The following is a 26804-nucleotide window of genomic DNA, read 5'->3' as shown; positions in this document are numbered from 1 at the left end:
GGACTATTTTATCCTTTGTGTGGTGGATCGTATATGGACCTTTCATATTTTTGCCTAAATAAAGGTCTTAGGATTGTTCACTCTTCGCTGGCTCTGTTGATTGTGTGGTACCCCGTGAAGAACCCCGTGACAGTATCTAACACACCATTTGACCTGTGCACCTTACTTTTTGTGTGTTTGTATAATACTGTATATACCTACACTATACGGACAAAAGTATTGGGGCACGCCTCTTAGGCCTGTTTTACACCACATTTTTTACAGCTTTACATTTATATGGTAAATCAAGAAGAACAAAACAGATTGCTTCACCAAAGGATTCCATTTATTCTGTATTACAGCGCCATTACAGCCTTGTTTTTATTTTACATTACAAAACAGGTTGTTTTAAAAAAAAAAATACAGATTTATTTTTTTTAAGTCACATGGTGGGGGAAGTGTCAGGAAATCATGTGCCTAGATTTCTGAAAAACAAGAAACATGGAAAAAAAACGCATAAAAAAACAAATGCAGATGTATGACAATTTGTTTGCATCATAGACTGCAATTTAGGCTTGTTTTGTGGTGTACTGGACATATCCATTTGTACTGTAAAGAAGGCTTTTAAAAGTAGATATGTTTGTATTTACATTTAGGCTATGTGCCCATGTTGTGTTTTTTAAGCTATTTGCCGTGATTTAAAATGCTTGCAAACAGCATCCCATTAATTTCTAATGTATTCCGCAATTGATGTGCCCATGCTGCCTTTTTTTCCGTGGCAGAAACGCATCGCAGTAAAAAACGCAGCATGTTCAATATTTTTGCGGAAACCGCGGCACTTCCACACCCATAGACATGCATTAGAAAAACGCTTGAAAATCGCATATAAAATGCATCTAAATCCGCATGCGTTTTTCCTGCCAAGGGTGTGCGGATTTGAAGCAGAAAATTCTGCTTCAATTCTGCAACATGGACACATAGCCTTACAGTTGTGCTCAAAAGTTTACACACCCCAGCAGAATTTATACTTTCTTGGCCTTTTTTCAGAGAATATGAATGATAACACCAAAACTTTTTCTCCACTCATGGTTAATGGATGGGTGAAGCCATTTATTGTCAAACTATTGTGTTTTCTCTTTTTAAATCATTATGACAACCCAAAACATCCAAATGACCCTGATCAAAACTTTATAGACCGCATGCTTTAAAACCGTTTATTGCTCCCTCTAACATCAATGACAGCTAGAAGTCTTTTGTGGTATTTGTGGATGAGGTTCTTTATTTTTTCAAATGGTAAAGCTGCCCACTCTCCAGCCTCCAGTTCCTGTAAATTCCTGGGCTGTCTAGCATGAACTGCACACTTGAGATCTCCCCAGAGTGGCTCAATGATACTGAGGTCAGGAGACTGAGATGGCCACTCCAGTACCTTCACTTTGTTCTGCTGTAGCCAATGACAGGTCGACCTGGCCTTGTGTTTTGTATCGTTGTCATGTTGGAACGTCCAAGTACGTCCCATGCCCAGCTTCCGGGCTGATGAATGCAAATTTGCCTCCAGTATTTTCTGATAACATGCTGCATTCATCTCCGTGCTTTACAGTAGTAATGGTGTTCATTTCATCATAGGTTTTGTTGACCTCTCTCCAAATGTAACGTTTATGGTTGTGGTCAAAAAGTTACATTTTGGTCTCATCACTCTAAATTACCTTGTTCCAGAAGTTTTGAGGCTTGTCTCTGTGCTGTTTTGCATATTGTAGGCGAGATACTGTGTGGCATTTGCGTAGTAATGGCTTTCCTCTGGCGACTCGACCATGCAGCCCATTTTTCTTCAAGTGCCTCCTTATTGTGCATCTTGAAACAACCACACCGCTAGTTTTCAGAGAATCCTGTATTTCAGCTGATGTTATTTGTGGGTTTTTCTTTGCATCCCGAATAATGTTTTAACAGAGCCCCTGATTTTCCATTTGCTAATCACAGTTTGAAAGCTGCTGACTGGCATTATCAATTCCTTGGATATCTTTCTGTATCCCTTTCCTGTTTTATACAGATCAACTGCCTTTTCCCGTAGATCCATTGACAGTTCTTTTGACTTCCCCATGAGTCACAATCCAGAAACGTCAGTGGCTGGATGAAAGATACTAGAGTCTGTCTGGATCCCAGAAACTCACTTAGCTTTTATGTACACACACTGAGTACCAGCAAACAGGTCACAGGTGAGGATGCTACCTTTAGTAGCCATTTAAACCCATTTGTGTCAACTTCTGTGTATATTATCAGGCAAAAATCACCAGGGTATGTAAACTTTTGATGAGGGTCATTCTAATGTTTTGGGTTGTCAATATGATTTAAAAAGAGAAAACACAGTAGTTTGAGAATAAATGGCTTCACCTACCCACTAACCATGAGTGGAGAAAAAGTTTTGGTGTTATCATTCATATTCTCTGAAAAAAGGTCAAGAAAGTAAATATTCTGCCGGAGTATGTAAACTTTTAAGCACAACTGTACATAGAATGTAATATATGTCAAATGCGTATCAGTTTGAGATACTTTTGTGCACATATCTGTTTCAATCCATTTTTTTTTACAGGATGCAAAGTGCTTATAGCAGTTTTTTCAGTCTGTCCAAAGACAAGCTAACTTGGCTCTAGCATTGTACTGTAAATGCTATTATTTGTCCTAAAAGATGACGTTTTCAAATAAAAGGTTACCTGATAGATCCCCCCATTAAGCCACGGAATGTTCACCAGGTTTCACTGAGCACAGAGACGAAATGATGAAAGTTGCACACATGCGTGACACTCGCAGGCTGATGGCTCTTGCAAATCATGTTATCAGGGAAACAGTGATATAATAACTAGGACAACAAGTTTTGGGAAACAACGTCCCCTCCACTAGTCTGACACAAATTATTATATTGCAAACAGATTTCTCACATTCTTTTTTTATTGTACAAAAGGCTTTTTAGGCAGAGTGTCTGCATAAGGACAAACGCATGCTGGCTGTTTGATGGGGATCTGTCAGGTTCCCTTTAATCTTAGTAAACTGTTCCTGTTAATTACCGTATGTCTGGATTTTGTACTGATTCCATAAATCCTCATCTGACGCATAACTAAGGTGACATTTTTCTTTACCCTTTTGAAGGTTTTATCAAATCGTCCAGTTTTTAATCGGTAAGGAAAGCACCTCAAATATATTCATTAAACAATTCTGCTCAGTATATTGTAAATTCAATTTGATGCATATTGTATAGGTATAATGTCCAATGTCTGCCATCTCAAAAATTTCTTCAAGGCTAGGTTCCCACGATAATTATTTAGTCAGTTTTTGATGTTACAAATTTTCTGCAGCATTTCTTCCCCAATTAGCTAAATTATGTCACTTGCATTTTTTTCATTGCATATTTTAGTTCATTATTTTACATGCGTTTTTACTATGTTTTTTTTCAGCAGCAGATTTTGGCCCTTTTTTTAGGTAATCTTTAAGTAAAATTGCTTTGTTTTTAAAACTTCCTAATACTTAACTTTGATAAAATTTTATTGATAAGGTCACGTACGGATTAGATGTATTTTTATTGTTCTTCTGCTACAGAAATGCAGTAAAAGCACATTATCTGTTTTCTCATCTCAGTTAAAGGGACACTGTCACCCCCTCCAGCCGTTATAAACTAAAAGAGCCACCTTGTGCAGCAGTTAGGGTATGTGCACACGTCCGGATTTCTTGCAGAAATTTCCTGAAGAAAACCGTAAATTTTCTGCAAGAAATCCGCTTTTTTTTTTTGCGTTTTTTTTTCGTGTTTTTTTAGCATTCTGCAAGCGTAATTAGCTTGCAGAATGCTAAAGTTTTCCAAGCGATCTGTAGCATCGCTTGGAAAACTGACTGACAGGTTGGTCACACTTGTCAAACATAGCGTTTGACAAGTGTGACCATCTTTTTACTATAGATGCAGCCTATGCAGCATCTATAGTAAAAGATAGAATGTTTAAAAATAATAAAAAAAATAAAAAAAATTGTTATACTCACCTGCAGGCGTCCGTTCCTATAGATGCCGGTGTGGTTCAGGACCTTCCATGACGTCGCGGTCACGTGAGCGGTCACATGACCGGTCTCGACCAATCACAAGACCGCGACGTCATCGCAGGTCCTTCACCGCACACTAGCTATAGAAACCGAAGCGGCAGCATGCAGCGGAGAGGCGGGAAGACATCAAAGGTGAGTATATGACTATTTTTTATTTTAATTCTTTTTTTTTTTACCAATTATTTGGTGCCCAGTCCGTGGAGGAGAGTCTCCTCTCCTCCACCCTGGGTACCAACCGCACATAATCTGCTTACTTCCCGCATGGTGTGCACAGCCCCGTGCGGGAGGTAAGCAGATCAATGCACTCCTAGGTGTGCGGAATCCCCGCAATTCCGCATTTTAATGAACATGTTGCTTTTTTTTTCCGCGATGCGATTTTTTCGCGGAAAAAAAGGCTACATTTGCACAAAAAATACGGAATACACTGAAAATAATGGGAGGCATATGTTAGCATTTTTTTTGCATTTTTATCATGTTTTTATAGCGAAAAAACGCGAAAAAAAACGCGAAAAATACTGAACGTGTGCACATGGCCTAAAGCTGCATTCTACCAAGGTGGTTCTTTTAGTTTTTGTTGCTGTTATTCCCAAAATAAAGCGTTTTATAACTTCTCCAAAATACCTTTCATCACTGTTTTCCTCGGAAATCCGGCACCTGCGCTGTGCTCTTCTGCCTTGGGCAGGCGCATTGAGCATTGGCCGTCTGACCTCACCTGCTGGGTTGCGGCCACCCAGCTACTGAATCTCCGCCCCGCAGTGTGTTATGCATTATGCACAGTGCGGGGTTGGGATTCCTGGGCATGCGCACTGCGCTTGTCAGACGCTCCCCCAGGTCCCCCGCCTTCCAGCCCTGCACTGTGCATAATGCATAACACACTGCGGGGCGGGGATTCAGTAGCTAGGTGGCCGCACTGCCCGCACAGGCGCAGTCTGCAACCCAGCAGGTGAGGTCAGACGGCCAATGCTCAATGCGCCTGCCCAAGGCAGAAGAGCACAGCGCAGGCACTGGATTTCCGAGGAAAACAGTGCTGAGGGGGCGGCGACCAGCGCCGCAGAAGATATGACTGACGGCAGTTTGGCGCTTCAAAGAGGGGGGTTCAGACCTGCCTCCAGGGCTAAAGAAAGGTATTTGGGCAGAATTATAAATACCTTTATTTGGGGAATAACAGCAACAAAAACTAAAAGAGCCACCTTGGTAGAATGCAGCTTTACTGCGGCACAAGGTGGCTCTTTTAGTTTATAACGGCTGGAGGGGGTGACAGTGTCCCTTTAAGTATTTAAGTATAATCTGCAAATAAAACATTTTGTATATTTACCACAGAAGAAATTGACATTTTGCAGATTTTTTAAATCTCACCAGATGTGTGTTTCCATAGTGTTAAAAAAAACAAACACAGTCAGTGTAAGATTTCTATAAATCCAATACGCATTGCTGGAACAGTAAATGATGCATTTATTGCACACACAAAAAACGCACCAAATACTCATTGTGGGAACTTGACTGAAATGGTATGTTTTGAACCGTTGCTAAAATTTAGTTTATTTGTTCCATAGCTTCATAAGTACAAATTCTAGGACCTTTTCAAAGATACTCAACTAAAAATATTCTTAATTGTGTAGCTAGAGCTTTATAATATCTATCACCATGTTTATAATATACTATATAAGGAAAAGAGGGGAATGATGAAGAGGAATATGACTGTAAAATCAATTTAAACACATAGTGAGGACACAAAGAGCCCGATTCACAAGGGTGTTTCTGCCAGAATTCTGTTGGAAAACACCTGGAAAAATGTTGCAACTTTTGATGTTTTCACGCCAGTTTCGTCCAGCTATGCCAAAGTGGGATGAAGTTGATGGGGAGGGAGTGTGGCAAAGCCTGCCCGAAAAAATTAATGAAAAGTTGTGGAGTACCTTAAGCCAGAAATGTTACTGCAGTTGATCACTGGAGTAACATTTTTGACGGAGGAGCATGCCAGTTGTTAAAAGTACCTAAATCATTAAGTGGTGTGCGCCTCTTAATAAATCTGGCACATCTTAACTCCAGCACACCCACCAATAAGACTGGCGAGCACAACTCCAACACACAACAATGATTTGGGCCCATAGTTCTGCACAGCAACTGAGTACAAGGAATGGTGAATTCACACAGCAGATTTCTTAGAGAAGTTTCTGCTGCTTTACTATTTATGGGATTGAGATGTGCAGACATTCATCATTACCACCAGGACAACCCTATTAGCATAAATCAGACTAATTGTTAGTCACCAAAATTTCACAAAAAAAACAAACTCCTGTGAATATACCCGAATAGTAGGATATTTTTAACTAAACATCAGAAAAGTTAATTACTGCTGTATAAAAGAAATAAGAAAGCAAGTCCAACAGTAGTTGTATACATACACTTCACAATATCAGCATAGTCCTTCCATCTAGTGCCACATTTACCAGCCACTATTTCCTTATATAGTTCTCGGTTATTAGATGAGCTTTTATTCAAGTTTTCAATATTGTAGAACTATTGCATTTAAATATACTTGCATTACCGCAAATCTAAGCACAAGACATACAAAGGTATGAAAATGGTAAATGAGCAATGAAACAATTGGGTAAGCAGAAGTAATTATGTAAAGGGCTTTTCTAGCCTGTTTCCTGTTAGTAGTAGAGATGAGCGAATCAATTGAATGTGAATTAAATTCAAGTTGCATTTTATGAAATTTAGATGTCACAGCAAATTCAAACAATTTCTGATTCAATTTGCGCAAATCGCAAAAAAAAAGTCCACCACCATTTTACAATGCTGATATGATCTCAATCGATACTTTGCTAGCTTCTTCATAATGCTCTGCAGTTATCGCATCACATAATATGGACCAGTCAACCAAGAGAGACTGTCAAAGCCTGTGTACAATTCTATGTCAGAGTGATTTTAGGATAGATTTCTTCAGAGCTCACAGCTCAGAAAAAGGAAGAGAAAGCGGTAAGGCTAGTTTCACATTTGCGTTAGAATCCGCAGCGTTTAATCCGCATCCGCAAGTGCTGGAAAAAACGCATATAAATGCGTATAAACGTGGCGTTTTTTAGACGCATGCGGAAATGCATGCGGTTTAAAAACGCCGCGTTTGCACGCTTTTCCATGCGTTTTTTTCTGCATTTGCGTTTTTGGTGCGCATGATGACAAATTTTACAGGAGAAAAATCTAGATAACCAGACACCGCCAATGTGACTACAGAGGGCGTGTATTATGGGATATCTTTATATAGACCCTTGAACAGCTGAAATCTTCAGATTTTGCTCCTGTGTCATGATGGATCTTTGCATGGAGAGCTTTTATTTCAACCTGGATTTAAGCATCAAGCTGTTTCTTGCCTGTGTATTTGCTTGGGAGCAAGACAGAAATCGCGAAAGATGGAGAAGGAGACGGCGTATGCATTTTTGGAGACACCCCATTATTGAACTACGTGAGAGCCGTGGAGCCTATCACACTCTGTATGGCGAGCTTAATGCCAACCCGGACAAATTCCCGGAATATACAAGGATGTCGCAAGACTCGTTCCGGGATTTGCTTGCTCGTGTCCAAGGAGCCATACGGAGAAAGGACACCCAGCTCAGTAGAGCGATTCCACCCGAGGAACGTCTGCTGGTTACATTAAGGTACGTAAGAAATGTAAACCAATGCCAGTGCTAATTTTGGGTGTACTAAACATGATTTTTTTTGTTTGGTAATTTCCTTTCTGTCTTTAGCATAACCACACCTTAAATAGAACTGATTGTAATTTTTCTTTAAGGCCGGCCTCACACTAGCGAGTTTTACGGACGTATGAGCGCATAAACTACGTCCGTAAAATACGCATTAAACATGGCCCAATGATTCCCTATGTCCCAGCTCCTATCTGCCGTATTTTACGGATCCGTAATATACGGTCTTGTACGGCCGTAGAAAATCGCAGCATGCTGCGTTTGTCACCGTGTTGCGCAAAAAAATCGCCAATGAAAGTCTATGGGTGCGTGAAAAATACGGATTACACACGGACCAGCAGTGTGACTTGCGAGAAATACGCCAGCCAACGCCAGGTGCAAGGAATTGAGCCAAGCCCTCAATCATGAATCCCAGACATGCTAATTAGCTGAAAACGCCACACAGACATCCCGGAAGTCTGGGGCTCGCCTCCACAGAGTTGCATGCATCATGGCCAGTCTAATTAATGTGGACATGCTCCTCATCCTGGTCCAAGAAAGGCCAGAAATATGGGACCAGCGGGATCCAAACTACTCCAACCGGGCCAGGAAAGAGGCAGCTTGGAGGGCCATCTGTGGCCTCCTATTCCCTGATTATGCCCAACGGCCACGTGCGGACCAGACAAGACTAAGTAAGTACACTCATGTATTCCCCAGATTTGACTTTACAAGATGCTTTCCCTACATGATGACTTGAAGAATCATTTTTAGATATCTGTGTCATTTATGTCCATTTTGTCAAATCCCAAAGCTGATTAACAAGGCCAAGTGTTTATGTACATAGGTAATCTTGATGTTGCGCGGATAAATATTTCTTGGTACTCATACCTCGCCCAGAGGGGTGTTGCCCCTTGTCTTTATTTGTCCTAAATTGTCACATTAGGCTAATTCTTGCAGAAGGCATTTTTATTTCACATTCACAATCCGACCTAATGTATGTTTGCAAGAACAGGGTTCTCTCCCCTCCCAGTCTGTGACTGTAAAGTTTCCAACTGTGACCGATATATAGACCACTGCATGTAACCCCTTTCACATCTGCTGCACCATGTAAATAATGGTGCAAGAAACCCCCCCCCAAAAAAAAACAAACAAAAAAAAAAAAACAATGACAACTGTAAGAAGCTATGTTCCTACTGATCTTGCTCAATATTTTTGAACATGTAATTGCAGTGGATGATGTAATGACACGATGGCGCAGCATCCGGGACCAATACCGGCGTGAAAGACAGCAGCGGGCAAGAAGTGGGTCATCAGCCCCACTCAAGAAGCGGAAATATATCTACTATGACCGTCTTTCATTTTTGGATGTCAGTATGAATCTGAGGCAGTAAGTAATAACCTCTCCACACATTTTGATTGATAATCAATCTTATCTTGTTATTTTTACGGTTCTTACATTGCCAATTACATGTAAGGATGTGTAAATATAGTGCAAAATATAATGTAAACAAGGCTAAATTCAAAAAGGATCCTGGATGAGAGAGGACCCTGCCCGCCAAACATCACTACCTACTACAAGGGATGGATGAGAAGGTAGTAGGCGAGATTAGAAATGTTCATGCAGTGGTTTGTTAGTTGGTTTGTTACTGGATGTTCTGTGATTGTTTGAAGATGTGGGTCTTCCTGTTTTTGTTTGAGCTTGAAATGTTAGGCCACATTATGATGTGTTGTGATAGTGTTGTTAACCTTTGGTGTGATCCCACAGAAAAATCTGGTATATTCATGTGTGAATTTGAGATAAGAGTGGAGTAGATGTTGGTCTGATATGAGGTTGTGTGTATGTTTTTTGACACAATATAGCTCACAGATGTGTAATTAAACAATGGGCAAAAACTAATCCCTTTTTTTTTTGCTTTTTATTAACAGAACACAGTCTAACCTCACAGAGAGGGAGACCGGGTCGGAATCGGAGGCTCTGATCGATCCTGTAAGTGTTGATGAAGAGGTGGCAGGCCCATCTTTCCAAGCTTCAGCATCCATCCTTGAGGACCCATCAGCATCATCATCACAGCAGGCAGCAGCAAGTGAGGAAGATGCAGCAGCACCACCACCCTCAGCACCACATGATGCTGAAAGGCCTGAGGAACATGCCCAGAGCAGCAGCCCTCCACACCCACTGGTGTCATCCCCACAGGCAGCTGGGCCTTTACGGAGAGCCCGCCGAAGGAGAGAGCTGCAAGCAACAAGAAATGATGTTGACGCTGGGGTCCTCAATTATTTGGCCAGGGCAGCAACGGATGATGGAGAGGAGGCCTTTGCCCGCAGCCTTGCCCGTTACCTTGGACCCCTTCCCCGTGAGGTGAGGCTACGTGTGAGAGGGTGTATGCAAATCCTGATTGATTTAAGCACAGCTCCAAATAACCCCTATGAGGTGTTTGAATATCTTGAGCGAAGGCAGCTTTCCCAAACCAACCTCTTGCGCCTTCAATTCCCTCAACAGGAGCAAGATCAATCAGGATTTGCAGCACCTCCTCCACGTATGCCTCCACCTCAACCCCTCCCACCACCAAATATACAAAGGCCATCAGTCTACCAAATGGCAGCCTACAACCCCCAATCCCAATATGGCAACTTTTCCAGACCCAGTGATGTAGGCTGGTCCCAACCTGGGTTTGGACAACATGGCCATTTTGGGCTTGGGTATGATGCAAGCCAATATGTCCGTCAGCATGAGGCACAGAGACAATTGGCTTATGGACACCACCCAACTGGCCAATATAGACAAGGCCAGTATTCTGTGCCACAAGCCAGTGCATCCTCACAGGATGAAGTCACATTGGCCCAACAAAGGCCCCCTGACCAGGACCCAGAGCAGGCACCATCTCCCCCGCCAACTTACAGGGATTTGTAATGTATTGTTGTTTTGTGGCCTAATCTTTATATTTGTGAGCTGCCTACCATGGTTTTGTGTTATTTTTGGCACCATTTAACCTTTTCTGTTTTTTCTGGTTTTAAACTTCACCCTAAAAAAGGAAAACTAACATATGAAAAAAATATGTTAACAGGGAAACCAAAAAAGGCTGGTTCTTTAAGTAAAATGTTTTTGAAAAAGCTAAATGATGTTTTGGTCAAAATCATTATTGCATCACACACATATTCTAGAAACATAAACATAGGGTCAATAAGGAAACACAACACACACAGTACTTTTTCTGGGGCATAAAAAATTATATTTCACAAAGACATCAAGAAAATAAGAAAATTACAACTGAGAAACAGCATAATCTTGCCAGGGAGTAGAACCCTGAGGAGATACAAAATAATTTGTCAAAACATCCCTAACTTTGACTCCAGAAAGGGGACGGCGCGGAGGAGGGCCATGTGGTGTTGGCCTAATTACACTACGCAACATGTGTTCATCATTACCATCTGCAAAGCAATCATGTATGCGGGTAAAGTTGTGCAAAATGACTGATGCTTTGATAACTTCAGTGACGGTAGCCTCACTGAGCTGTATGGCAGTCTGGAGGACACGCCATTTTGCCACCAGAATACCAAATGCACACTCAACCAGTCTCCGCGCCCTAGAAAGGCGCAAATTAAATATCCTCCGACGGTGGTCCAGGTTGCGCCGGGGATAAGGCCTCATGAGGTGTCTGGTCAGTTGGAACGCCTCATCACCAACCAAAAAAAAGGCTTTGGTTCTGCAGTGGAGCCTGGGAGTGGTTGTGGTGGTGGGAGATGTAACTGGTTGTCACGTAGCCGCCGACCCATTATAGACGAATTGAATACCCTAGAGTCTCCAGTTCGGCCATAGGCCCCAATGTCTACAATTATAAACCTGTAGTTACTGTCAACTACAGCTAACAGTACTACAGAGAAAAACTGCTTATAGTTGTAGAATTGGGAGCCCGAGTTCGGCGGCTTACGTACCCGGATATGTTTCCCATCCACCGCTCCAATGCAGTTTGGGAAGTCACAATTCACCTGGAACCCATGGGCTATTTTGAGCCAATCAGCCTGTTTTGGCTCAGGCATCACAAGGTCCTTGAGTCTATCCCATATTTGCCGACATGTTAAACGCACAATGCCAGAAATGGTTGATTGGCCAATCAAAAACTCCAGGTGGAGTCCCGCAAATGACAATCCAGTGGCCAGGAATCTGAAAGAGAAACACATACCAAAAAATTACATATGGGTCAAGAGTGCACACAAAACATTTCTCATAAAAAAATCCCAAACAATGCTGGGACAAACCAAAATTACAAAGGGAGCTTAACTAAAATATTTTATGATCTTTGTCACATCTGCTTGTGACCTAATGTACACATATTCTGGGTCAAAAATAAAGGAAACAAACCCATAAATACAACAAAAGGTATGTGAGGATGTAGAATACATACCGTAATGTAAGGAGAAGACGTTCCTCGGCGGAGATGGCTTTGCGCATCATTGTGTCCTGAAATGTTATTCCTGGGCGTAATATCTCCAACAATCTGTCAAATGTTTGGATTGTCATGCGGCAGTAGAGATAGAACTTTTCTGGATGTGCCCGCAGAGCTGTATATAGCCGATGAAAATGGCCTTTAGTGAGGCGTTGGGTCAACAGAGGATGCACCCACATTCTTCTGCTCCTCCTTCGCGGATCCACAATCACAGGGTATGGCTGGCCAAACCGACGTGACAAGACCCAGTTAAACAAAACCCGCTGTGTTGGGGTGAACTGCAGGTGGTCAGACATGGTACAAATGTTAACCCAACACTCCAACAGATGGCAAACCACAAAATGACCATATGGGAGGGAGACACCTGTTGTAGGGGCCTTAAATAGGGTTGATGATGGTAATTTAAATCAAGTTCAGCCTCAAAAACCGTTAATTGTCCATTTTGTCAAGTTGCGTGAAAAAAACGCAATACGGTGGACATACGGATTACATACGCAACATTACCTGCGCAAAATACGCCACCACACCTTGCCTACGGAGTTCGTACGGATCACCGTATTTCGAAGCTTGAGGCGTATTACGGCCGTAAAAAACGGACCGTAATTTTATACGCTGAGTGTGAGGCCGGCCTAATTCTTTTCTTCCAGATTTCTGGCAACCAGAGAGAGTTTATCATCCCTCCATTTCCAATACCGGCTTGGAATATTCACCCTGTCGGGAATAGTTGCGGATACCTGCCGGGCTTTGTGGAATGTACTCCGGGATGAGTTTATACCCCTACCCACCTTGGACATGTGGATTGGAATTGCAGAAAAATTCTGGAGTGTGTGTGATTTCCCCAACTGTTTAGGAGCGGTGGATGGAAAGCACATCCGCATTATCAAACCAGCCAAAACAGGATCGGAGTACTTCAACTATAAAAAATATTTTTCTGTTGTGCTCATGGCAATAGCCAATGCGGACAGTCGCTTCATCGCCATGGACATTGGAGCTTTTGGCCGTAGCAATGATTCCCAGGCTTTCAAGAACTCGGATATGGGCCGCCCTGTGTATGGCAAAAATTTTAATTTTCCATGGCCACAACCTCTCCCCAACACTCAAGGTCCACCGATGCCATTTGATATGGTTGGGGATGAGGCCTTTCAGATGTGCGAAAACCTACTGAAGCCATATTCCAGTCGGGACTTGAACCACACTAAAAGTATCTTTAACTACAGACTGACTAGGGCACGAAGAACTGTAGAGTGTACCTTTGGGATTCTAGTCTCAAAATGGCACATTCTTGCATCAGCCATTACTCTAAAAATGGAGACAGTTGACGAGGTGGTCAAAGCCTGTGTGGTTCTGCACAATTACATTATGGCTAAGGAGCGGCCCAACATTGAACTGGATGAACCAGTTGCACACCCACTGCCCGATTACCAGCATCACCCGCTGCGGTCAACAGCTGAAGTTGGCCACATGCGGGACCAATTTGCTGCCTTTTTTGATTCGGATATTGGACGTGTGTCATGGCAGGACAATGTTGTGTAAATGTCCTGTTGTTATTTTATCTGTACCAGTTATTTTCTTACATGTTACTAATGTTTCTCGTTAATAAAAAATTTGTTGGTGTCTTGACCGTGTCTCATATGTATTTCCTCTATAAACCGAGGTTGTCCTCACACTAGCAGTATTTGGTCTGTATTTATTATCTGTATTTGTAATCCAAAACCAGGAGTGGGTGATGAAGGCTGAAGTGCTAGATATGCTAATATTATACTTTTCCTCTAATAGTTCCACTCCTTGTTTTGGCTTACAAATACCAATATAAAATAGTGACCACATACTGCTAGTGTGACGGCAGCCATGTGGTTTTAGTGATAAGGTTGTTGACGTCATTGCGTCCTGATTCTGTTCTGCTATGCAGTATCCATTGGACACTGTTATGATCTGGTGGCCTAGGAGCAGCATGAGACGTACTCTGGAGAAGGTGGTACCTGTACTGACCGCAGACCCTGAACTTAACACCGCAACTAGAAGTGCCGTGGAATGTACCTAACACTCCCTAGACATCTCGACACAGCCGGAGGACTAAATACCCCTAGAGATAGAAAAGGGAAAACTATCTTGCCTCAGAGAAAATCCCCAAAGGATAGACAGCCACCCACAAATATTGACTGTGAGAGGAGAGGGAAATAACATACGCAGACTGAAATCAGGATTTAGCAAAGGAGGCCACTCTAGCTAAATAGAAAGGATAGGACAGAGTACTATGCGGTCAGTATTAAAACACTAGAAAATATCCACCACAGAAAATACAAAATCTCCACATCTAACTAAAGATATGGAGGGTATATCTGCATCTCCAGAGATACCAGCTTGGCTAAACAAATCCTTATACAGACCAAGCTGGACAAGACAAAACATGGAAAAGAACTGAACAATAAGGCCCACAGCATGTGGACTGCAAAAATCAAAGCCAGAACTTATCTTTGTTGAAATGAACAGCAAAGAAGGAGAGACCAGGCAGGGATGTGAATCCTCCAGGAACAATGGACAACTGGCACTGACTAAAGGGTCAAGCAAGACTAAATAGCCCAGTCAGAATTGCCATAAGTGGACACACCTGATGAATGCAGCGATCCAAAGACCGCAGCACTACCACTTATAACCACCGGAGGGAGCCCAAGAGCAGAATTCACAACAGTACCCCCCCTTGGGGAGGGGTCACCGAACCCTCACCAGAGCCCCCAGGCCAATCAGGACGAGCCAAATGAAAGACACGAACCAAATCATCAGCATGAACATCGGAGGCAACAACCCAAGAATTATCCTCCTGGCCATAACCCCTCCATTTGACAAGATACTGAAGCTTCCGCCTCGAAAAACGAGAATCCAAAATCTTCTCAACCACATACTCCAACTCTCCATCAATCAACACCGGGGCAGGAGGATCAACAGAGGGAACAACGGGCACCACATATTTCCGCAACAAAGATCTATGAAAAACATTATGGATGGAAAAAGAGGCTGGAAGGGCCAAACGAAAAGACACTGGATTGATAATCTCAGAAATTCTATAAGGACCAATAAACCGAGGCTTGAACTTAGGGGAAGAAACCTTCATAGGAACATGATGGGAAGACAACCAGACCAAATCCCCAACCCGAAGCCGGGAACCAACACACCGACGACGGTTAGCAAAACGCTGAGCCTCCTCCTGAGACAACACCAAATTGTCCACAACATGAGCCCAAATTTGCTGCAACCTGTCAACCACAGAGTCCACCCCAGGACAATCAGAAGGCTCAACCTGCCCTGAAGAAAAACGAGGATGAAAACCAGAATTACAAAAGAAGGGTGAAACCAAGCTAGCAGAACTAGCCCGATTATTAAGGGCAAACTCGGCCAATGGCAAGAAAGCCACCCAATCATCCTGATCAGCAGACACAAAGCATCTCAAATAAATTTCCAAAGTCTGATTAGTTCGCTCGGTTTGGCCATTTGTCTGAGGATGAAATGCGGGAGAAAAAGACAAATCAATGCCCAGCTTAGCACAAAAGGCCCGCCAAAACCTAGAAACAAACTGGGAACCTCTATCAGGCACAATATTCTCCGGAATGCCATGCAAACGAACCACATGCTGAAAAAACAACGGAACCAAATCAGAAGAGGAAGGCAATTTAGGCAAAGGTACCAAATGAACCATCTTAGAAAACCGGTCACAAACCACCCAGATAACCGACATCCTCTGGGAAATCGGAAGATCTGAAATAAAATCCATAGAAATATACATCCAAGGCCTCTCAGGGACCGGCAATGGCAAAATCAACCCACTAGCGCGGGAACAGCAAGGCTTGGCCCGCGCACAAGTCCCACAGGACTGCACAAAAGAGCGCACATCACGTGACAAAGAAGGCCACCAAAAGGACCTACCAACCAAATCTCTGGTACCAAAAATCCCAGGATGGCCAGCCAACACAGAACAATGAACCTCAGAAATCACTTTACTAGTCCATCTGTCAGGAACAAACAGTTTCCCCACTGGACAGCGGTCAGGTTTATCAGCCTGAAATTCCTGAAGAACCCATCATAAATCAGGGGAGATGCCAGAAAGAATCACCCCTTCCTTCAGAATGCCGACCGGCTCAAGGACCCCAGGAGAATCAGGCAAAAAGCTCCTAGAGAGGGCATCAGCCTTAACATTCTTAGAACCCGGAAGATACGAGACCACAAAATCAAAACGGGAGAAAAACAGGGACCATCGGGCCTGTCTAGGATTCAGCCATTTGGCAGACTCGAGGTAAATCAGATTCTTATGATCGGTCAAGACCACAATACGGTGCTTGGCCCCCTCAAGCCAATGTCGCCACTCCTCAAATGCCCACTTCATAGCCAACAAATCACGATTGCCGACATCATAATTGCGTTCCGCAGGCGAAAACTTTCGAGAAAAGAAGGCACACGGTTTCAACAAGGAACCATCAGAATTCCTCTGAGACAAAACGGCCCCTGCCCCAATCTCAGAAGCGTCAACCTCAACCTGAAATGGAAGAGAATCATCCGGCTGACACAACACAGGGGCAGAAGTAAATCGGCGTTTAAGCTCCTGAAAGGCAGAAACAGCCGCAGAGGACCAATTCGTCACATCAGCGCCTTTCTTCGTCAAATCGGTCAGGGGTTTAACCACACTGGAGAAGTTGGCAATGAAACGGCGATAAAAATTAGCAAAGCCCAAAAATTTCTGAAGGCTCTTCACGGATGTGGGCTGGATCCAATCATGAATGGCCTGAACCTTAACCGGATCCATTTCTATAGATGAGGGAGAAAAAATGAAGCCCAAAAAAGAAATCTTCTGTACTCCAAAGAGGCACTTAGACCCCTTCACAAACAAAGCATTATCACGAAGGATCTGAAACACCATCCTGACTTGTTTCACATGAGACTCCCAATCATCTGAAAAAATCAAAATATCATCCAAATATACAATCATGAATTTATCAAGATAATTCCGAAATATATCATGCATGAAGGACTGAAACACAGATGGAGCATTAGAGAGCCCGAATGGCATCACAAGATATTCAAAATGGCCTTCGGGCGTATTAAACGCAGTTTTCCATTCATCACCCTGCTTAATACGAACAAGGTTATGTAGCGCCCCCACTACCGCAGGGCCGAGGGGTACCCGGTACCGGGCCTCTGAGTCTCTGCTTCTGGGGTTGTCACGGCGGCTAGGCCCCGGTCCGTGACCCTGCCGTGGGGCGCACAGTGAATGATAGGTGTGGATGTTGGTGGTGCAGTTGTGGGGTGCAGGTCGCGGTAAATAACGAGGACACCAGGTTGCAGTCTCTTTACCTCTTTACTGGAGATCTCTGAGTCCTCAGTCCAGAATATGGTTCACCAGGCTGCGCAAGTCCGGCCGGTCCAATGGCACCTCCAGAGTTCACTTCACAGGTGGAAATCGGTGCCTTCCTTCTTAGCGCTATGTGTTGTAGTCCTTCCCTGCTATGCTTACGGAAAGTACCCCACAACTGTTGTGTCTGTTTCTCGTGTTCCCTCACAACTCGATTAACTGATCTTCTGCTAATCTTCCGTCCCTTCCTGATGTTACAGTTAGAACGGCACCCGTTTGTCGGGTAGGCCTGGAGTTCTTCCGGGACCCTAGAGACGCCCCTCTCCCGCAATTGCCTCCCAAGACTTCATAGGTGATTTAGGTGAGACAGCCCGCCTGAGACTGACTGTCCTGCCGCTGTTTAGAGTATTGCTTGAAGCTGTCTAATGAAATACTCCCTCGGCGTTCCGGCCACCGGTAATGCGCCTCAGTAGGGTGTTGCTCCGGTCTTACAGCATGACCCCTACTGGTATTCTCCTATTGCTTGATCTCGTTTCTCACTCAGCACAATCTATCTCGCTTCTAGTCCTTTCTTGAGTCCCGCCGCTTCCCGGAGCTGGCGCGGACCCGTTACATTCTTTTTCAATGCCAAGCCTCTGTCAGGATCTCACCCCTGACAGAGACCCTACTGTCTCTTCCTCCACAACACCCTCTGCCACCAGGTGTTGCTTCGTTCAATCCAGTCAGCTTTCTCTCCTAACTTCCTGCCTGACCCCCAGTATGACCCTGACCCCCTGACAGTATGCCTGACCCCCTGACCCCCACTATGGTGGGGAGTGGCCTAATGAATAGAACCCTTAGCTCCCCCCGGAGGCCCAGCTGTGAAATCTATTGGTGTCTGTGATACCTGATCAGATGAACTCCTTCAGTGCCATCGGACGCACCGTAGCTCCCCATAGTGGCGGAGCCACAGTACTGCAACGACCAGGACTCTGGGGCGCTGCACTCCCCCCTGGTTAAACACAGTACTCCGGGACTGGGAAGAAAACAACAATACAAGTTAGCAAAAAGACATACAGTTTCGTTGAGTGTAATAACAATAAGTATACTTGAACAGGCTTCCCTTTATGGGAGGTGAGAACACTTAAACGTTACAAACATGGTTAACATTATAAATTACAGGCTATAAATAACTCCTGTTACCCAACCGGGTATTCTACTAAGTGCAAAATTGTTGAACAATAAGTTAACATTGCCTTTAAGGACTCACACTCTAAGCCCACTAAAGACCTTCCTATAATCACATTATAAGGCACTTTAACTTTCTCATTCTCCTTCTTTAAATCTGCAGGACCGCCTGTCCTATCGGCACCAGACCTACTGCCTCTCCTTTCTGTTACAGGACCGCCCCGTTCAGCCAGGGCCTACTGCCTTTTCAACTACTATACACAGTATAGAACATAACATTACTTTCAGTTTAAGAGCACTGAGTCATCTCTACATGACTCCTATGAGGACTCAGGGTTTACCTTCTATCCTAACTTTCTATCAGCATTATCAAAACATTTTCTATCGCACATTAAGCCTTCTCATTATCTTTCTTTCTATCATGCATGCTGGACACCACGTCTATCCCTACGGGTCCACTGCATCCTTCTTCTATCTTTCACCTTTTTCTTCTCAAATAACATCATTAACATTTCTTCACAATTAACCAATTGAACACATATAACTTCCTCGTGCAAACATTATCATCACTTTTCTCTTCATCAACATTATTGCTACGTGTCTTAAGCAATATTACTATCAAAATGCGGCAAATGAACATCCCCTTTAAGAGGGGATCAAGTCTTTCTGAGGTAGTTCGTCTTCTCAGACTACCAGTCCATGCTCAGCAAAGGTTCCAGTGCGGTATCTTCGCAAAGAGTCTTTAAATAAAACCAGTAGGGAGCGCCTTTAATAAGGTGCAAACTATTTACAAAAAGTTCGGATCATGCACTGTTCATGATTTCAGCAGTTTTTAAATAACGTAGAAAAATAGAAAATAACCAAAAACAATAGGGATCCCGGGTCAACAAAGGGATCCCTTTAAGAGTTTACCCTGTACGGGTTTTAGCAGCAACATGAAAGCAGTAAAACAGTAACTATTTACAAGTAAGAAAGAACAGTAAAATCTTACTGTGGTGGTCTCCGATCTGGCCTCACCAGGCCAACGGATCGCACTGGTGAGCCAGGAAGCGGTTCCGGTCCCAGCAGTGATAAAATCCCTCACCGGGAGGCCCTTCTCACTGGCAGGTGCACACGTTCCTCCGGGGCACGGCGAGGCCGGGCTTCTCGAGGTTCCGCGGGGCCGGGCTCGGCTGCTTTCCCCACGGGATCATCTTCTTCCGGTGTTCCGGCAGCAGCCTGGAGGGCAATGCATCGCTGCACGCCTCGCGCCATCCAGCCAGCCTCTCCCGTAGCCCTCCTCCATCTGGTGTAAGTCACCGAATCACCTGGCTCCAGGTCGCGGGGAAATCTTCCGCTGCAGGGCTCCACCTCCTCCCGATCCACATGAATTTGTAGCGGCTCCCCGATTTCCTGGATAACCCCGCGCCCATATCGGGGGTTGAAGGAGACCACTACACCCCAGTGGGACAGCGGGATCTCCGGAGCTCTGACCAAGTCAATCGATGCTGCAGGCTGGGGCCGGTTCCGCCATGCTGTCATCAGACGCCGCAGATGTTCGGCGTCCGGCAAGATCTTCAGGTCCGGCGTCTGTAGCGTACCTTCAGCCGCGGCCAGGCGGGAAGGAACAGGGGACACTGGGGACAAACGGATCTCCGTGGGCTGGCCTAGCCGAGTAAGCACGCGGGCATCAGCCTCCAGCCGGCGGGCTAGCTGTCGGGCCTCGGCTGCAGCCACACACTCCTCAGACAGCGGCAAAGGGGGTCGGCCCATCGGTGGTTCCGTAAGGGTCAGATCCCGCAGCGTCGGCGCTTCTGGGGCTGTGTCGGGTTGCGCAGCCTCAGGCCGGATCGGGTCAGTCCCACGCGGGGTTCCTGGTGTCGCCATCTTTGCCTTCTCTCCAATGTCCTCTTCCCGCGGTCTCTTTCGTGGGCGGCCCCGTCTCCATGGTCTCCACCCTCCAAACAGGATCAGGAGGCGGACCTCGGCCGTTGACGGACACGTCCTCAGGACCAGGAAATGTTTAGACTGGGCGGCCATTGCCCTTCGCGCTCTCTAGCTTGTCTACGCCCACTCCACGCCCCTCTTCTTCTCCTGCGCTCTCCTCAGCGCTGCAATGGCGGCGGATTTTGGCGGCAAACTTCTCTGGATCAATGGCAATACACAGTCTTTGCAATAAAGTACAGTCCAAGCACAGTACATCACAGTTCCAAGGCACACATGACCTGATTCTTCAGGCTTAAGTAGATCCTGTTCGTGACGCCAAGTTTGTAGCGCCCCCACTGCCGCAGGGCCGAGGGGTACCCGGTACCGGGCCTCTGAGTCTCTGCTTCTGGGGTTGTCACGGCGGCTAGGCCCCGGTCCGTGACCCTGCCGTGGGGCGCACAGTGAATGATAGGTGTGGATGTTGGTTGTGCAGTTGTGGGGTGCAGGTCGCGGTAAATAACGAGGACACCAGGTTGCAGTCTCTTTACCTCTTTACTTGAGATCTCTGAGTCCTCAGTCCAGAATATGGTTCACCAGGCTGCGCAAGTCCGGCCGGTCCAATGGCACCTCCAGAGTTCACTTCACAGGTGGAAATCGGTGCCTTCCTTCTTAGCGCTATGTGTTGTAGTCCTTCCCTGCTATGCTTACGGAAAGTACCCCACAACTGTTGTCTGTTTCTCGTGTTCCCTCACAACTCGATTAACTGATCTTCTGCTAATCTTCCGTCCCTTCCTGATGTTACAGTTAGAACGGCACCCGTTTGTCGGGTAGGCCTGGAGTTCTTCCGGGACCCTAGAGACGCACCTCTCCCGCAATTGCCTCCCAAGACTTCATAGGTGATTTAGGTGAGACAGCCCGCCTGAGACTGACTGTCCTGCCGCTGTTTAGAGTATTGCTTGAAGCTGTCTAATGAAATACTCCCTCGGCGTTCCGGCCACCGGTAATGCGCCTCAGTAGGGTGTTGCTCCGGTCTTACAGCATGACCCCTACTGGTATTCTCCTATTGCTTGATCTCGTTTCTCACTCAGCACAATCTATCTCGCTTCTAGTCCTTTCTTGGGTCCCGCCGCTTTCTTTTTCAATGCCAAGCCTCTGTCAGGATCCCACCCCTGACAGAGACCCTACTGTCTCTTCCTCCACAACACCCTCTGCCACCAGGTGTTGCTTTGTTCAATCCAGTCAGCTTTCTCTCCTAACTTCCTGCCTGACCCCCAGTTTACCCACTATGGTGGGGAGTGGCCTAATGAATAGAACCCTTAGCTCCCCCCGGAGGCCCAGCTGTGAAATCTATTGGTGTCTGTGATACCTGATCAGATGAACTCCTTCAGTGCCATCGGACGCACCGTAGCTCCCCATAGTGGCGGAGCCACAGTACTGCAACGACCAGGACTCTGAGGCGCTGCAATTATATGCCCCTCGCAGGTCAATCTTAGTAAACCAACTAGCCCCCGTAATCCTAGCAAACAAATCAGGAAGCAAAGGCAAAGGGTATTGGAATTTGACCGTGATCTTATTCAAGAGGCGATAATCAATACAGGGTCTCAAGGAGCCATCCTTCTTGGCAACAAAAAAAAAACCTGCTCCCAATGGTGAAGAAGATGGCCGAATATGCCCCTTCTCCAAAGACTCCTTAACATAGCTCCGCATGGCGGCATGTTCTGGCACAGACAGGTTGAAAAGTCGGCCCTTAGGGAACTTACAGCCTGGAATCAAGTCAATAGCACAATCACAGTCCCTATGCGAGGGAAGGGAACTGGACTTGGGCTCATCGAATACATCCTGGAAATCTGACAAAAACTCAGGAATTTCAGAAGAGGGGGAGGAGGAAATTGACATCAAAGGAACGTCACCATGAACCCCCTGACAACCCCAACTAATCACAGACATAGATTTCCAATCTAATACCGGATTATGCACCTGTAACCATGGGAAACCCAGCACAATAGCATCATGCAAATTATGCAACACCAGAAAGCGACAATCTTCCTGATGGGCTGGCACCATGCACATGGTCAGCTGTGTCCAAAACTGAGGTTTATTTTTAGCCAACGGTGTAGCATCAATGCCCCTCAAAGGAATAGGACTCTGCAAAGGCTGCAAGGGGAAACCACAACGTCTGGCAAATTCTAAGTCCATTAAGTTTAAAGCGGCGTCTGAATCCACAAATGCCATGACAGAAAATGATGAGCAGATCAGGGTCACAGATAACAGAAATTTAGGTTGTACAGTACTGATGGTAACGGAACTAGCGATTCTCTTGGTACGCTTAAGGCAATCAGAAATAACATGAGCAGAATCGCCGCAGTAAAAACACAACTTATACTGACGTCTGAATCCTTGTCGTTCAGCTCTAGACATAATCCTATCACACTGCATAGGCTCAGGACTCCGCTCGGAAGACAACGCCATAGTGTGCACAACTCTGCGCTCGCGCAAGCGCCGATCAATCTGAATGGCCAGAGACATAGAATCACTCAGACCAGCAGGCGTGGGGAACCCCACCATAACATCTTTAACGGATTCAGAAAGATCCTTTCTGAAAATTGCCGCCAAGGCATCCTCATTCCATTTAGTTAGCACAGACCATTTTCTAAATTTCTGGCAATACGATTCTGCCGCTTCTTGACCCTGACACAGGGCCAACAAGGTCTTCTCAGCATGATCCACTGACTTAGGTTCATCATACAATAACCCTAGCGCCTGGAAAAAGGTGTCTACATTAAGCAAAGCCGGATTCCCAGATTCCAGGGAAAATGCCCAATCCTGAGGATCACCACGCAGCAGAGAGATGACTATTTTAACCTGCTGGATGGGATCACCAGAGGAACGGGGTTTCAGAGCAAAAAACAGTTTACAGTTATTTTTAAAGCTCAAAAATTTGGACCTGTCCCCAAAAAACAAATCAGGAGTTGGAATTCTAGGCTCTAAAACCGGAGTCTGACCGATATAATCAGAAATACCCTGTACTCTAGCAGCAAGTTGATCCACACGAGAAGCCAATCCCTGAACATCCATGCCAGCACCAAACTCCTGAGCCACCCAGAGGTAAAGAGGGAAGAAAAGACACAACAGACTACAGAAAAAAAAATGGCTCAGCACTTTCCTTCCCTTCTTCTGAGATGCGATTAACTGATTGTTGGCCAGTTGTACTGTTATGATCTGGTGGCCTAGGAGCAGCATGAGACGTACTCTGGAGAAGGTGGTACCTGTACTGACCGCAGACCCTGAACTTAACACCGCAACTAGAAGTAGCCGTGGAATGTACCTAACACTCCCTAGACTGTTGTGAATTTGCTTTTTGCTCCCTCTAGTGGTTACTAGTTTTTTGACTCTGGTTTTTCTGTCATTCCTTTTATCCGCACCTGGGTCGTTAGTTAGGGGTGTTGCTATATAAGCTCCCTGGACCTTCAGTTCAATGCCTGGCAACGTAGTTATCAGAGCTAGTCTGCTGTGCTCTTGTCTACTGATCCTGGTTCCAGTTATATCAGCTAAGTCTGCCTTTTGCTTTTTGCTATTTGTTTTGGTTTTGTATTTTTGTCCAGCTTGTTCCAAATCTATATCCTGACCTTTGCTGGAAGCTCTAGGGAGCTGGTGTTCTCCCCCCGGACCGTTAGACGGTTCGGGGGTTCTTGAATTTCCAGTGTGGATTTTGATAGGGTTTTTGTTGACCATATAAGTTACCTTTCTTTATTCTGCTATCAGTAAGCGGGCCTCTCTGTGCTAAACCTGGTTCATTTCTGTGTTTGTCATTTCCTCTTACCTCACCGTCATTATTTGTGGGGGGCTTCTATCCAGCTTTGGGGTCCCCTTCTCTGGAGGCAAGAAAGGTCTTTGTTTTCCTCTACTAGGGGTAGCTAGATTCTCCGGCTGGCGCGTGTCATCTAGAATCAACGTAGGAATGATCCCCGGCTACTTCTAGTGTTGGCGTTAGGAGTAGATATATGGTCAACCCAGTTACCATTGCCCTATGAGCTGGATTTTTGTATTCTGCAGACTTCCACGTTCCTCTGAGACCCTCGCCATTGGGGTCATAACAGTTTGCCAGGCCAGTATTAAATGTTTAATGCATTGCAGAAGAGGGATTATAAGAAAGAAGATTCTGATTTTTTTTTTTTTCTTCTTCCCCTTTACCTCAGAGTGGCTATGCTTGCTGCAGACATGAATGTCCAGACCTTGATTACAAGTGTGGACCAGCTGGCTACTCGTGTGCAGGGCATACAAGACTATGTTATCAGAAATCCTAGGTCAGAACCTAAAATACCGATTCCTGAACTGTTTTCCGGAGACAGGTTTAAGTTTAGGAATTTCGTGAATAATTGTAAATTGTTTTTGTCCCTGAGACCCTGTTCATCTGGAGATTCTGCTCAGCAAGTAAAAATTGTGATTTCGTTCTTACGGGGCGACCCTCAGGATTGGGCTTTTTCGCTGGCGCCAGGAGATCCGGCATTGGCTGATCTTGATGCGTTTTTTCTGGCGCTCGGTTTACTTTATGAGGAACCCAATCTTGAGATTCAGGCAGAAAAGGCCTTGCTGGCTATGTCTCAGGGGCAGGACGAGGCTGAAGTGTATTGCCAAAAATTTCGGAAATGGTCCGTGCTGACACATTGGAACGAGTGTGCACTGGCCGCTAATTTTAGAAATGGCCTTTCTGAAGCCATTAAGAATGTTATGGTGGGTTTTCCCATTCCCACAGGTCTGAATGACACTATGGCACTGGCTATTCAAATTGACCGGCGGTTGCGGGAGCGCAAAACCGCAAATTCCCTCATGGTGTTGTCTGAACAGACACCTAATTCGGTGCAATGTGATAGAAAAACCGCAAATTCCCTCATGGTGTTGTCTGAACAGACACCTGATTTAATGCAATGTGATAGAATCCTGACTAGAAATGAGCGGAAAATTCATAGACGCCGGAATGGCTTGTGCTACTACTGTGGTGATTCTACACATGTTATCTCAGCATGCTCTAAACGTATAGCTAAGGTTGTTAGTCCTGTCACCGTTGGTAATTTGCAACCTAAATTTATTCTGTCTGTAACTTTGATTTGCTCACTGTCATCTTATCCTGTCATGGCGTTTGTAGATTCAGGTGCTGCCCTGAGTCTCATGGATCTCTCATTCGCTAAGCGCTGTGGTTTTACTCTTGAACCATTAGAAAATCCTATTCCTCTTAGGGGTATTGATGCTACACCATTGGCAGCAAATAAACCGCAGTATTGGACACAGGTTACCATGTGCATGACTCCTGAACACCGCGAGGTGATACGTTTCCTGGTTTTACATAAAATGCATGATTTGGTTGTTTTAGGGCTGCCATGGTTACAGACCCATAATCCAGTCCTGGACTGGAAGGCTATGTCAGTCTCAAGTTGGGGCTGTCGTGGTATTCATGGGGATTCCCTGCCTGTGTCTATTGCTTCTTCTACGCCTTCGGAAGTTCCGGAGTATTTGTCTGATTATCAGGATGTCTTCAGTGAGTCTGAGTCCAGTGCACTGCCTCCTCATAGGGACTGTGACTGTGCTATAGATTTGATCCCAGGCAGTAAATTTCCTAAGGGAAGACTGTTTAATCTGTCGGTACCTGAACATACCGCTATGCGTTCATATATCAAGGAGTCTCTGGAGAAAGGACATATTCGTCCGTCTTCTTCCCCTCTTGGTGCGGGATTCTTTTTTGTGGCAAAAAAGGACGGATCTTTGAGACCTTGTATTGATTATCGGCTTTTAAATAAGATCACTGTCAAATTTCAGTATCCTTTACCGCTGTTGTCTGACTTGTTTGCCCGGATTAAGGGTGCCAAGTGGTTCACCAAGATAGACCTTCGTGGTGCGTACAACCTTGTGCGCATTAAGCAAGGTGATGAATGGAAAACCGCATTCAATACGCCCGAAGGTCATTTTGAGTACTTGGTGATGCCTTTTGGGCTCTCCAATGCGCCTTCAGTTTTTCAGTCCTTTATGCATGACATTTTCCGGAAGTATCTGGATAAATTTTTGATTGTTTATCTGGATGATATTTTGGTTTTTTCTGATAATTGGGATTCGCATGTGGAGCAGGTCAGGTTGGTCTTTAAAATTTTGCGTGAAAATTCTTTGTTTGTCAAGGGCTCAAAGTGTCTCTTTGGTGTACAGAAGGTTCCCTTTTTGGGGTTCATTTTT

At 45.0% G+C, this 26804-nt stretch overlaps 1 protein-coding gene across 2 annotated transcripts in view; it reads left to right on the top strand.

Moving 5' to 3' along the window:
- LOC143787440 (N-acylethanolamine-hydrolyzing acid amidase-like) overlaps positions 1 to 26804 on the top strand; it is a 169747-nt gene that overhangs the window by 96129 nt on the left and 46814 nt on the right. For both annotated transcript variants that reach the window (XM_077276176.1, XM_077276166.1), the window contains one exon: positions 3118 to 3146. In XM_077276176.1, the coding sequence (XP_077132291.1) occupies positions 3118 to 3146 (29 nt within the window). The remainder of the gene's footprint in view (positions 1 to 3117; positions 3147 to 26804) is intronic.

This window comes from Ranitomeya variabilis, chromosome 1 (assembly GCF_051348905.1).
Source record: "Ranitomeya variabilis isolate aRanVar5 chromosome 1, aRanVar5.hap1, whole genome shotgun sequence".
Classification (NCBI taxonomy): domain Eukaryota; kingdom Metazoa; phylum Chordata; class Amphibia; order Anura; family Dendrobatidae; genus Ranitomeya; species Ranitomeya variabilis.
This window is presented reverse-complemented; position numbering and strand designations above follow the sequence as displayed.